The sequence below is a fragment of the Triticum aestivum genome, chromosome 5D (assembly GCF_018294505.1).
Source record: "Triticum aestivum cultivar Chinese Spring chromosome 5D, IWGSC CS RefSeq v2.1, whole genome shotgun sequence".
NCBI classification, from domain to species: Eukaryota; Viridiplantae; Streptophyta; class Magnoliopsida; order Poales; family Poaceae; genus Triticum; species Triticum aestivum.
The window spans coordinates 241,567,785-241,582,272 of NC_057808.1; the positions used below are offsets into that span (position 1 = coordinate 241,567,785).

General features: G+C 44.7%; 1 protein-coding gene across 1 annotated transcript; it reads right to left on the bottom strand.

The window, feature by feature from the left end:
* Window positions 1-8,992: 8,992 nt before the first annotated feature.
* On the bottom strand, window positions 8,993-14,097 carry LOC123120420 (bifunctional aspartokinase/homoserine dehydrogenase 1). Its single transcript, XM_044540410.1, has 12 exons — window positions 13,847-14,097; window positions 13,611-13,761; window positions 13,374-13,451; window positions 13,029-13,144; window positions 12,858-12,911; window positions 12,517-12,604; window positions 12,336-12,428; window positions 11,663-11,703; window positions 11,148-11,201; window positions 10,466-10,629; window positions 10,154-10,223; window positions 8,993-9,347 (listed from the first exon to the last, which is right to left on the bottom strand). The coding sequence occupies exons 1-12, from the start codon at window positions 13,958-13,960 to the stop codon at window positions 9,213-9,215; spliced, it is 1,158 nt and encodes a 385-aa protein (XP_044396345.1). The 5' UTR covers window positions 13,961-14,097; the 3' UTR covers window positions 8,993-9,212.
* Between the last annotated feature and the right edge of the window lie 391 nt (window positions 14,098-14,488).

The following is a 14,488-nucleotide window of genomic DNA, read 5'->3' on the forward strand; positions in this document are numbered from 1 at the left end:
ATATTGCTTGAGTTTATCCCTCTACATCATGTCATCTTGCTTAATGCATTACTCTGTTCTTATGAACTAAATACTCTAGATGCATGCTGGATAGCGGTCGATGTGTCGAGTAATAGTAGTAGATGCAGAATCGTTTCGGTCTACTTGACACGGACGTGATGCCTATATTCATGATCATTGCCTAGATATTCTCATAACTATGCGCTTTTCTATCAATTGCTCGGCAGTAATTTGTTCACCCACCGTAATATATGCTATCTTGATAGAAGCCACTAGTGAAACCTATGGCCCCCGGGTCTCTTTCTTATTATATTGCATCTCTTTTATTTACATCGCATCTCGTTCTACTATTTTACAATCTTTACTTTCCAATCTATACAACAAAAATACCAAAAATATTTATCTTATTATCTTTATTAGATCTCACTTTTGCGAGTGACCGTGAAGGGATTGACAACCCCTTTATCGCGTTGGTTGCAAGGTTCTTGATTGTTTGTGCAGGTACTAGGTGACTTGCATGTTATCTCCTACTGGATTGATACCTTGGTTCTCAAAAACTGAGGGAAATACTTACGCTACTTTGCTGCATCACCCTTTCCTCTTCAAGGGAAAACCAAAGCATGCTCAAGACACAGCAAGAAGGATTTCTGGCGCCGTTGCCAGGGAGATCTACGCCAAGTCAAGACATACCAAGTACCCATCATAAACTCTTCTCCCTCGCATTACATTATTTGGCATTCGCCTCTCATTTTCCTCTCCCTCGCAAGTTGCCACTCCCATGAAGAAGCCCATAGCTAGACCCAAGCCTGAAACTGAGTGCTTCTACTGCAAAGGAAATGGTCACTGGAAGCGGAACTGCCCCAAATACTCTGCGGATAAGAAGGATGGCAAAGTGAACAAAAGTATATATGATATATATTTTATTGATGTGTACTTTACTAGTATTCATAGTAGCCCCTGGGTATTTGATACTGGTTCAGTTGCTATGATTAGTAACTTGAAACAGGAGTTATAAAATGAACAGAGACTAGTTGAGGGCAAGGTGACGATGTGTGTTGGAAGTGATTCCAAGGTTGATAAGATCACCATCGCACACTCCCTTTACCTTCAGGATTAGTGTTGAACCTAAAATAAATGTTATTTGGTGTTTGCGTTGAGCATAATATGATTGGATCATGTTTATTGCAATACGGTTATTCATTTAAGTCAAAGAATAATTGTTATTCTATTTACATGAATAAAACCTTCTGTGGTCATACACCCAAGGTGAATGGTTTATTGAATCTCGATTGTAGTGATACACATATTCATAATATTGAAGCCAAAAGATGCAAGGTTAATAATGATAGTGCAACTTATTTGTGGCACTTACGTTTAGGTCATATTGGTGTAAAGCCCATGAAGAAACTCCATGCTGGTGGGCTTTTGGAATCACTTGATTATGAATCACTTGATGCTTGCGAACCATGCCTCATGGGCAAGATGACTAAGACTCCGTTCTCCGGAACAATGGAGCGAGCCACTGACTTATTGGAAATAATACATACCGATGTATGCGGTCCGATGAGTGTTGGGGCTCGTGGCGGGTATCATTATTTTCTGACCTTCACAGATGATTTGAGCAGATATGGGTATATCTACTTAATGAAACACAAGTCTGAAACATTTGAAAAGTTCAAAGAATTTCAGAGTGAAGTCGAGAATCATTGTAACAAGAAAATAAAGTTTCTACGGTCTGATCACGGAGGCGAATATTTGAGTTACGCGTTTGGCCTTCATTTGAAACAATGTGGAATAGTTTCGCAACTCACGCCACCTGGAACACCACAGCGTAATGGTGTGTCCGAACATCGTAACCATACTTTATTAGATATGGTGTGATCTATGATGTCTCTTACCGATTTACCACTATCGTTTTGGGGTTATGCATTAGAGACAACTGCATTCACGTTAAATAGGGCACCGTCTAAAAATCCGTTGAGACGACACCGTATGAACTGTGGTTTAGCAAGAAACCTAAGCTGTCGTTTCTTAAAGTTTGGGGTTGCGATGCTTATATGAAAAAGTTTTAGCCTGATAAGCTCAAACCCAAATTGGAGAAGTGCGTCTTCATAGGATACCCAAAGAAATTATTGGGTACACCTTCTATCACAGATCCGAAGGCAAGATCTTTGTTGCTAAGAGTGGATCCTTTCTAGAGAAGGAGTTTTCTCGAAAGAAGTGAGTGGGAGGAAAGTAGAACTTGATGAGGTAATTGTACCTTCTCTCGAATTGGAAGTAGCTCCTCACTGAAATCAGTTCTAGTGATGCCTACACCAATTATTGAGGAAGTTAATGATGATGATCATGAAACTTCAGATCAAGTTACTACCAAACCTCGTAGGTCAACCAGAGTACGATCCGCACCAGAGTGGTACGGTAATCCTGTTCTGGAAGTCATATTGCTAGACCATGATGAACCTACGAACTATGAGGAAGCGATGATGAGCCCAGATTCCGACAGATGGCTTGAGGCCATGAAATCTGAGATAGAATCCATGTATGAGAACAAAGTGTGGACTTTGGTGGACTTGCCCGATGATCGGCAAGCCATTGAGAATAAATGGATCTTCAAGAGGAAGACGGACGCTGATAGTAGTGTTAGTATCTACAAAGCTCGACTTGTCAAAAAAGGTTTTTGACAAATTCAAGATGTTGACTACGATGAGATTTTCTCACTCGTATCGATGCTTAAAGTCTGTCCAAATCATGTTGGCAATTTCCACATTTTATGAAATATGACAAATGGATATCAAAACTGCATTCCTTAATGGATTTATTAAAGAAGAGTTGTATATGATACAACCAGAAGGTTTTGTCAATCCTAAAGGTGCTAACAAAGTGTGCAAGCTCCAGCGATCCATCCATGGACTGGTGCAAGCCTCTCGGAGTTGGAATATACGCTTTGATAAGTTGATCAAAGCATATAGTTTTATACAGACTTGCGGTGAAGCCTATATTTACAAGAAAGTGAGTGGGAGCACTATAAGTATATGTGAATGACATATTGTTGATCAGAAATGATGTAGAAAGATGGCTCTCTAAGGCGGCCCGTACGATCCTCATCAACTCGTCCCTCTCCAGCCTCCTCCTAGTCATCATGAGCTTCTACAGCTTCCCCGAGACTCTCCACCATGAGATTGGTTCGGTCTAGGCCCGGTTCTATTGGGCGGGTGAGGGTGACAATCAGAAGTACCATATGGTGCGCTGGTCCGAAATCTGCAAGCCCCGGGTCCAAGGCGGTCTTGGTATCATGTCATCCAAGCGCATGAACCTAGCGCTCCTCACTCGTTGGCTCTGGCGCATTGCGAATGGCGATGGAGGCCTGTGGTTGCAGATCGTGCGCCAGAAATACCTTCGTGGGTAACCCCTCGCCTTTTGCGTCCGGACCGGAGGGTCTCAGTTCTGGCAATCTGTCATTCAGCTACTACCGGTCCTCCGCATTGGGACCTCCACTCGATCGGAACTGGGTCATCCACGTTGTTTTGGCTGGAGCGCTGGGCTGGGGACCTCCCCTTCGCTGCAAGGTTCCCTGACCTCTTTTCCATCGCCGTTGACTCAAGGATTTTCGTTGAGACGGCCCTTATTGACTTAGGGCGCCTCGCGTTCCGGCGGCCTTTTGGGCCCCAGGAAGTTGCCGCTTGGCACGATCTCCTTGATGTCGTCGCTCTTCATGAGCCTGACCTGTCACAGCCTCATGACTGACTGTCTTGGTGCCTTGAGCCTTCGGGCTGCTTCTCCACGAAGTCCTTGTACCGCGCCATTGCCCCCTCTCCTAGCCCGGCTGTCTTCGAGTATATCTGGACCATCCGTCTGCCACTCAAGATCAGAATTTTCATGTGGCAATGGATCCGTGGCCATCTTCCCTCTGGCGTGGAGGTGATTAAGCGTCGTGGTCCAGGTGACGGTATCTGCCCCCTATGCGGGACGGAAGAAACTTCGAATCACATCTTCTTCTCGTGTGTGTCCGCCCAGTTCCTCTGGGGATGCCTCCGCGAGGTGATCGGTGGGGTTTGGTGTAACACCAACTTCCCTGACCTCCTTGCCGAGATTCAGGCCACCCCCATATCGGGCCACCACATTAGGTGGCTGCTCATTGGGGTTCTCACCTGGACGCTCTAGACTGTGCGTAATAAGCTTGTTATTCAGTGGGTTCCTCTCCGCCGCGCTACTGATGCTGTGTTCAAATTGTGTGGTTATTTGCAGCTCTGGCGGCTGCTTAGCCGTCACCAGGACCGAGATGCCATCAACACCATCATCTCCGACCTACGCGCGATGGCTCTCCGCTTGGCGCCGCCGCTACCTCCTCCATCGCCCGAGCCAGATTAGCTCCTCCATGCTGCTACGACTGTCCCGCAGTCGCTTTTTTGTTTCTTAGGGCTTGTCGAGCTGTGCCCTCAGCAGAACCTATTCGTACTCTATGTTCGTGTGACTGTGTGTGTGTGGGTGAACTTATGTGTACCGTTTGGCTGTGGTGGTTTGCTTTATTTATAAAGCGGGGCGAAAGCCTTTTTCGGTAAATGATGTAGAATTTTCTGGAAAGCATAGAGGAGTGTTTGAAAGGAGTTTTTCAAAGAAAGGCCTCGGTGAAGCTGCTTACATATTGGGCATCAAGATCTATAGAGATAGATCAAGATGCTTGATAAGATTTTTCAATGAGTACATACCTTGACAAGATTTTTGAAGTAGTTCAAAATGGAATAGTCAAAGAAGGAGTTCTTGCCTGTATTGCAAGGTGTAAAGTTGATTAAGACTCAAAACACGACCACGGCAGAAAATAGAAAGAGAATGAGAGTCATTCCCTATGCCTCAGCCATAGGTTTTATAAAGTATGCTATGTTGTGTACCAAACCTATTGTGTACCTTGCCATGAGTTTGGCAAGGGGGTACGATATTGATCCAGGAGTGGATCACTTGACAACGGTCAAAATTATCCTTAGAAGACTAAGGAGATATTTCTCGGTTATGGAGGTGATAAAGAGTTCGTCGTAAAGAGTTACGCCGATGCAAGCTTTTAGACCGATCCAGATGACTCTTAGTCTCAATCTGGATACATATTGAAAGTGGGAGCAATTAGCTAGAGTAACTCCATCCAGAGCATTGTAGACATAAAAAAATTGCAAAATACATACGGCTCTAAATGTGACAGACCCATTGACTAAGCTTCTATCACAAGCAAAACATGATCACACCTTAGTACTCTTTGGGTGTTAATCACATAGCGATGTGAACTAGATTGTTGACTCTAGTAAAACCCTTTGGGTATTAGTCACATGGCAATGTGAACTAATCATGTGGTGATGTAAACTATTGGTGTTAAATCACATGGCGATGTGAACTAGATTATTGACTCTAGTGCAAGTGGGAGACTGAGGGAGTGCTTGGATCTCTCGCCCGCTCACCTCCCTAGGCAAGGCTAGCCTTGCCAACGGAGGCTAGCCAAATCAGCTCGCTCACACAAACGAGGAAAAATCTGGAAACTGCAGGTAATGAGACGAGTTGCCGAGGAACCAAATGCTTCGCTTCTTTGCTTTGCGGGGCAAGGCAAGAGCTTGCCCAGGAACCAAATGTGCCCTGAAGGAAATATGCCCTAGAGGCAATAATAAAGTTGTTATTTATATTTCCTTATATCATGATAAATGTTTATTATTCATGCTAGAATTGTATTAATCGGAAACTTAGTACATGTGTGAATACATAGACAAAACAGAGTGTCCTAGTATGCCTCTACTTGACTAGCTCGTTAATCAAAGATGGTTATGTTTCCTGACCATAGACATGTGTTGTCATTTGATGAACGGGATCACATCATTAGAGAATGATGTGATGGACAAGACCCATCCGTTAGCTTAGCATAATGATTGTTTAATTTTATTGCTATTGCTTTCATCATGACTTATACATGTTCCTCTGACTATGAGATTATGCAACTCCCGAATACCGGAGGAACACCTTGTGTGCTATCAAACGTCACAACGTAACCGGGTGATTATGAAGATGCTCTACAGATGTCTCCGAAGGTGTTTGTTGGGTTGGCATAGATCGAGATTAGGATTTGTCACTCCGTGTATTGGAGAGGTATCTCTGGGCCCTCTCGGTAATGCACATCACTATAAGCCTTGCAAGCAATGTGACTAATGAGTTAGTCATGGGATGATGCATTACGGAACGAGTAAAGAGACTTGCCGGTAACGAGATTGAACTAGGTATGATGATACCGACGATCGAATCTCAGGCAAGTAACATACCGATGACAAAGGGAACAACGTATGTTGTTATGTGGTTTGACCGATAAAGATCTTCGTAGAATATGTAGGAGCCAATATGAGCATCCAGGTTCCGCTATTTGTTATTGACCGGAGATGTGTCTCGGTCATCTCTACATAGTTCTCGAACCCATAGGGTCCGCACGCTTAACGCTCGATGATGATTTGTATTATGAGTTATGTGATTTGATGTACCGAAGTTTGTTCGGAGTCCCGGATGAGATCACGAACATGACAAGGAGTCTCGAAATGGTCGAGACATAAATATCGATATATTGGAATGTTATATTCGGACACCGGAATGGTTCCGAAGTGTTTCGGGTATTTTCTGGAGTACCGGGAGGTTACCGGAACCCCCCGGGAGAGTAATGGGCCTTAATGGGCTTTAGGGGGAAGGAGAGAGGGGCCTCAAGGGGTGCCCCCCCATGGGCTGGTCCGAATTGGACTAGGAGGGGGCGGCGCCCCCCTCCTTCCCCTTCCCTCCTTCTCCTAGTTGGAATAGGAAGGGTGGGGGCGAATCCTACTTGGACCGGGAGTCCAAGTAGGACTCCTCCCTATGGCGCCCCCTCCTATGGCCGGACTCCTCTCCTCCACCCCTTTATATACGTGGGAGGGGGCACCCCAAAGGCACACCAAAGTTTCTCTTAGCCGTGTGCGGTGCCCCCCTCCACAGTTACACACCTCGCTCATATCGTCGTAGTGCTTAGGCGAAGCCCTGCGCCGGTAAACTTCATCATCACCGACGCCACGCCGTCATGCTGACGGAACTCTTCCTCGGCCTCAACTGAATCAAGAGTTCAAGGGACGTCACCAAGCTGAACGTGTGCTGATCGTGGAGGTGTCGTACGTTCGGTACTTGGATCGGTTGGATCACGAAGACGTTCGACTACATCAATCGCGTTACTAAACGCTTCCCCTTTCGTTCTACGAGGGTACATGGACACACTCTCCCCGCTCGTTGCTATGCTTCTCCTAGATAGATCTCGCGTGCTCGTAGGAATTTTTTTGAAATACTACGTTCCCCAACACCTCCTCCTTCCTTGTCGCCTCTAGGGGGGCGACCGGGCAAAGGCCGGTCGGTGCCGGTGCCGGCGGGGCATCCTCGTCCCCCGCGCGGTGGGGTTGGCGCGGGTCAACACCCCGAGCCGGGGCGTGTCTCTGACGCCGGGCGCCACGACGGTTCGTCTGCAGATGGGGCGCGACGGGCGGTGCGGTGGCGGTATGTGCCTGGGGCGGCGGCGGTCGTCTGTCCTTCTCCTCCGACGGCAAGGGCTGCGGTCGGCACAGATCGCGGGCGGCTGCCTCTTCTCCGGCGCGGGCTGGCGGAGGTGGCGGCGCGGCAGCGGTATGCTGGACCCCCTCCTCTACGCCCGTGGTGGTACATGAATTGGCTGCTGGTGGCGACTCCTCTTGTGGTCTGGTTTGGTTCGGCTAGCCGGTGGGTGGCAAGGGCGTCGTGAGGGCGGAGGCAGGGGTGCCTCCCGGACTCGTCGTCGCCGGGATTTGGAGGTGCCAGATCGGGCGTCTCAGGTAGCTACAACACAGCTAGCCACCGACGTTTTCCCTGCCTAGATCTGGCTGTCGCCCGATCCTGCCAAAGGAGCTTGTTTGGGGCGGAAAGAGGGGTCTTTGCTGCCCCTTAACCGGTTGACGATGTCGGTGTGCGGCGGCGGCGGTCGTGGAGTGGTTCGGGTGCCGGGGTTGCGACCTTTGTGGTGGGAGGCGCGATGCTCGTGCGCGGAGCTCGCGGCTCGGATGTTGACCGGTTACCATGGTCGTGCGGGCGGTGTGGTAGCTTGGGTACGACGGTCGGTGGTGGTGGTTCTGCAGCATGCTTGCAGCACTCCGTCTCGAAGGCGAAGAGGGCTTGCCGGGTAAAAACCCTATCTGGCTTTGCCAGGTCGGCGGCAGCGGCGCCTATGGGCGACTGCGTCGTCTCCTTAAGGCGTCCACGTGGTTCCTCTTTCTCCTCTGTGTTGCTCCGGGGGAAACCTCGATACTTGGGTGTCATGCCCTTGTTGAAGGCTCCGCCTTGGAGTAATCGGTTCGTCGTGCACAGCTCCGATTCTTCATTGTGATTTGTTCACAGTTGAGGTCTCCGGCGACTTCAAGCAGAGCTCTCTCTTCCTTCCTGTAGATGGCTTGGAGTTGTGTAGGGTGGTGTAGCTGTTCTCAACATTCTTATATCTTGCCCTGTTTGTGTTGGTGTAGAGTTGTATGAGGTTGGCTGGATCGTTGCTTTATATATAAAGAGGGGCGAAAGCCTTTTTCGGTAAAGCAAGATATTTTTTGTTGGTCCCTTACGTAGAAATTCAAGAGATTATTAGGCTGGTGGATAATATGGGTTGTGAGGGCATAGTTCTTCGTGAGAGATGTAGAAGTTAAGTACTTTAGAAATTCATATTATTACTTTATTTATATTTTTCGTGACACATTTCATATTCCGTGGCTACGCACGGGCATGCAACTAATTTATACTATAATGGTTGGACATGTTATCACATTTATCTGAGATCAGCCGGAGGAGGCGGCGGATCAGGCCTTTATATATATGGATGGAGATTGGAGAGAGTACCTTTGATCGGCGGAACCCTTATTTATATGTATATATGAGCAGAATGTCAAAAAAACGTATATATGAGCATACTTCGTAAAAGGAATGGACAGTTTTAATAGCCTTTTAGATATGATTTCACAAAGAAATTTGCCTATTTTCACAGGATATATCCCAAATTTTAAAGGACAGCCCGAGTGCAAAGCACCATCCTGATTTGTCAAATCGACAGCAGCCAAACAGAACCGAAAATGTTCATACAACCTCAAACGCCAAAACCAATTTCAGTTCAATGGACATTATGGTCGATCATACAACGGAATAATCAAACTCCTTGGTGCTAAACAAGACAATCACGGTCTTGCCTGGAAAAGATCTTGGAGATCGATTATATCAGCGAGAACTCCTGCGGCGGTGGTGTCGTTCCCGGCTCCTGCACCCTGGATCACCAGCGGGGAGCTCTCGTAGCATCTGCTGTATATCTCCACCTGATCAGGATAAATGATGCATTTGTAGTTAGACACTGGTTTTTAGAAAACAAAAGGTGAACTTTTAAAGTAACAGAGCAAAAAATTGGAGACCAAAAGGATTCCTTCGCCATTCAGGACGCTAATTGATTTGATAATTCATGGGACAGCGCCACTTTGAACATTAAAACATGTAAGACTTGATTCTGCTGTTGGTCCAAAAGATATCTATGGAAACTAGTAGAAGCTGAGATTTTTAATCAAACTGCTTCTAGCACATTATAAGCCAGTTTAAGCAGTACTGACTTCGGTACTTTTAGTGTTACCTCCGTTTATCCCAAATTGTCAACGGCACCAAAAAGAAGGGGCAATGCAACCAGTAAAAGGTAGAGCATTCTTTGCATCAATAAATGGTCTGGAAGGGTTGACAAGATACTGGCCCGTCTAGTGGAAGGCAAAAGAAACCCTACTCAGACCCAATAGGCAGGCTATGGCTTCTCTCACCATGCTTGTCTCTGGACAATCTGGAACGAAAGAAATGCTTGGATGTTCTGCAACAAGTGTGCCCTGCCGCCAATCCTTCTCAGCACCATCATTGAGGAGGCCGAGCTTTGGGTTACCGCAGGAGCTAAGAAACTAGAGCCTATCATTTTTCATGAGTAAGTGTCATGCCGTTTTTGTGGGTGCTTTGTAAAACTCTAAACTCTATTCTCTCCTTATTTAATGGATGAGGCAAATCTCATGCCTCCCTTTCGGAAAAAAAAGGCTGCTGACAGAGAAGTGGCATATGACAATGAAGGAACAAGAAAGAGAAAAATATAACATACCACATTGTCACTTCCCCTCAACCTCCCCAGTGCAGAATCTTTTGGGACCTCTTGAAGGCCCACTTGGCACCTACAAAATGGGGATATCAAGAACATTGAGACTAACCTACCAGCATGCACAAAATAAGCATTTAAAGAAAATGTCAAACAAACAGCATGGTTTTTTTATTTCAGCAAATGAGCAGAAAATAAATACTGCTGTAGTTTTGGAGAATAGATTGGAGGCTTTGATGTACAGGTAAAAGCACTGAGTGATGATGCAAAAGGACATTGCACAATGCACAATCCCATCAAATTGGGCAGGATACATACCCTGTCTTTCCAATGACACAAACATAGCGCAGAACATTTCCCCTCAAAGATGCTGCCTTGACCTTTTCTTCAATCGTCTCATCAAGTTTTGCCAACCCACTCTCAAGGAAATCCGTTGTGGACATAACCTCAGGTCCTAACTCACTCGGATATAAACTCTCAACCTGAAGAGAACTACAAAATTAGCTCATCTAAATAGTATAGAGTACCTATTCAGTTACACAAACTTCCACGCTAGAATGTAGGACAGTATATATGATGCAGCTTTCCGGCAAAAATAGGAACTCAAAAAAGCAATGATTTTTTTAGGTTAAAAACGGAAACTATTGGATCAATCAAATAATATCTTTACAGGCATTGGAGGGTACTTTTCCAAACTGTAGCATGTTATCTAATCTACTCACTAGTAGTCAAGAGAAGTCCTATGAATAAAAAACTAAGTGCCAGCATATGAATATATGAAGCAAGTTATCGCCAAGTAGAGTGATTTGGAAAGGAATTGATTCACCCAGAAGCTACTTGATCGTTTGTGAACAGTGAGACTAAGAGTAAGGTGGAACATGCATATTGGTTAAGCTATAACAACGAAAAACAGCATCCCGTGCACAAGGAACCATGTTTGTACAAAAACAAGCACATCAGAATAATTCAAATTGCTGAACAGTATTGAAGGTAGGCATACATTGATATTCTCCATGCTGATCTGCTGCCCGAGAAGCCTAGCTAGGATCAACGCCTGCACATATACCGAATATGTTTGACAAATTAAAAAAGGATCAAATGGAAGTTATTAAACATTTGAAACCTGAACATAAGTTCCCTTTCTAGAGAAACATAATATTATTTGATGTACACCAAATATAAATGGCTATCCGGAAGGTGAAGGTATTGAAATTCAAAATAGGATAAGTAGATAAAGTAGGCCTGTCCTGTTTGAATTGGATGGGCATTTTGCGTATTTGGTTGTACTGGTTAAGATTTTTTTTCTATCGGATCCTAGCAATAAAACATAAACTCATCAAAAGTAACATGAAACAGCAGTTAGAATATACATATCAGTTCACTACTTCACTTAACAGAAGAAGAAAAATACTGCCAAAGGCTAAACAAAGACACAAGTAAAGTGAATTCTGTTGATATTCATGAGTAGAGCACAGCTAACTAACTCAATGCATGAAGAGACGTGAGCTATCTAACCTTTCTAGCCACATCCATCCCACTGAGATCATCACGTGGATCTACAAAAAATAAACAGCAGGGTAAATATACTTCCCATGCAAAGCATAAGTTAAGCAAAGTACCTAGTCCTTAGTTAAAAACCAAAGTATATTCACCTTTAGCATGCTTTCACAAAGAAAAGTCAAAACACAAAAATATAACTCATTTAGTGAACTGGTTTTTCTGATTTCTTGTGTTTTTAGTAAAGTAGGTCAGGCCTATAGCTACGTTCCAAAACCTCATGCCTTAAGACAACCACAAATGCACGTTTTAGATTTTATTTCTAAAGTTTACTAATGAGAAGTAGAAAAATAGCATGAGAGCACATCAGTATATTTCCATCCTATAGTCTAAACTTTACCAATTTTCCATATACTCATCAAACAGCGGTCTGTTAGAAGAACTATATATATTAATATGGCATAATACAGATAAATGTAGCAACATATTGCTTCAGTCCGAATAAAATTACCCATTCTCCTTCCAACCCAATGATACACACTATACAACTATCTTTTACTTACATACCATAGTTTCCTGGAAATAAGCTTATAGTATCAACGTAATTTTCTTCTCATTGACCAATGGTAAACAACTAGACATATATAAATATCAGGATGACAGATATGAGGTGAGTATACATCTTTTAGACCTGGTTCTGTATAACCAAGAGCCTTGGCAGTTTTCACAACTTCACTAAAAAAATTTCCATCCTCCAGCTCACTCATCACATAGCCAAGTGTACCTACAATAGTGTATTAAGGAAAGAGTGTATTGTATTGTAATTTGTAAAACACTGCATTATCATAACAAACATGCTACAAATTATGTACCACTCAGACTGCCAACGATTCGGGAAACTGGATCTCCAGATGCAATAATGCGGGTTACAGAAGCTATTACAGGCAAACCTGCTCCAACCTGGAAGTAAGAATTGCAAAGATTGGTGGATGTCCTTTGTAAAAGTTGAAACATCAGATATCAAATAAACAGTGGAAAGAACCAAATAAGATAATGTAATATACACATTATCTTTTTGACATAAAATGAACAAGAATAATGTATGAACATGAGTGATGAACAAACTATCAGAATACTTCACAAAAAGATGACCAAATATACAATATGAAAAGAGCAAGAAATCAAGAAATGATTACTAGTAGCTTTTGCATACAGTAGATTCAAATCTTATCTGGCGGAAGTGGGACGTCAACTTTTTAAAATCCTCCTGCATGAAAAGCAAGCAAATCAGGTAAAGCACATACGAAATTTATCTCATTGACTGAATATAAACCAGTGAATCTTATACATCACTTGGTAAGACTAGGCGTCGAGATAGCCTTACATAAGCACATGTAAGAGGTTTTTTGTTTGCCAAAACAACACAGCATCCATGATCCACGGCATCCTTCAGCACACCAACAGTGTCATAAGTTGCAGAACAATCAACTATCACCAGACCTACAAAAAAGTGTTCCAAGTGTATCACAAGCAGTAAAGAAGATCCGTAGATGGAAAACAGGAAGTATCACCCAAATCATCACACAGAGCAAAGCTGGGATCTTCATTTTATGTTTTCTATTGATTGAAACAAATAACGTGGCTAGCATAATATATGGTGTCCGAGGGAAAATGGGTTGGTGTGTTGCCTGTGATATACTATGAGCAACAGAGTACAGAATCAACAAACCGGTTGTTCTTCCAAGCATGGTAGCAGCATCGATGACTTTCCCCATTGCCTCCGGCTTGTTGAACACCTGACAGTGCCCTGGAATTCCACAACCAATCCAGTCATACATCAAATTCCGTTGCATGTGCAGGAAGAAAAGTAGATTAAACTCCGATTTTACATAGTATTCTGATGAATGTCGCACCCACTTGCGCCGCAACATAAGGACCGATACGGATGGAATGAAACTTTACATACCGCGAGCGAGCAGCGAGGACAGGGGCGAGCCGGCGGACTTGGCGGAGCAGAGGTCGTTGAGGAGCGCGTCATCGAGGCCGCTGGCGCGGACGTCGTCTGCGACGAGCAGCGAGGAGCTGTCGGCAACGCCCACCACCCGGATGGCGACGCCCTATAATCAGAACCAAGTAGCACGCATGAGCGACGAGAGCGCCGCCGAATCGGGGAGGGGAAAGAGGCGGGTGGATGAACCTGACCTGGTTGGCGTGGAGAGACCTGCAGGAGACGATGTGGCGGAGGAGGTGGCGACCGACGCCGCCGCAGCCGAGGAGCACCACCGGCAGGACCGCCCTAGCCTGCGCCTGCGGCATTTGGAAAGTCGGATCGGCTTCGATTCGTCTCGTCCAGAGAGCAGCTGCTGGAGTGTTCGTAGCGCCGGCAGCAGAGTTTTTAGCTGCTCCGTTGGGGGTTCAGCAGTTTGGGCCGTACCTACCGCGGCATGGCCCAGTCGTGTACTGTGGTCGCTGACATATATGTTGTGATTCTCCTGCAAAAAAATACGCTAGTAATGCTATTTAGCGAACGTTTGCTCGGATGGCATTTGCGAACGTTTGTCACTGGATTTTATGTTGCGGGAATATGACAACTCCTTTTAGCGAACACAGCAACATCCTTTTGTTGCCACAATTTGCCACATGTTTCTAAAAGAAATTGCCATGTGTATTCTAAAGTACACCCGTTCCTAAATACAAGACCTTATAAAGATTTCAATATGGACTACATACGAAGCGAAATGAGTGAATCTACAATCTAAAATATGACTATATACACTTGTATGTAGTTCGTATTAAAATCTCTAAAAAGACTTATATTTAGAAACGACAGGAGTATTTGGGTAA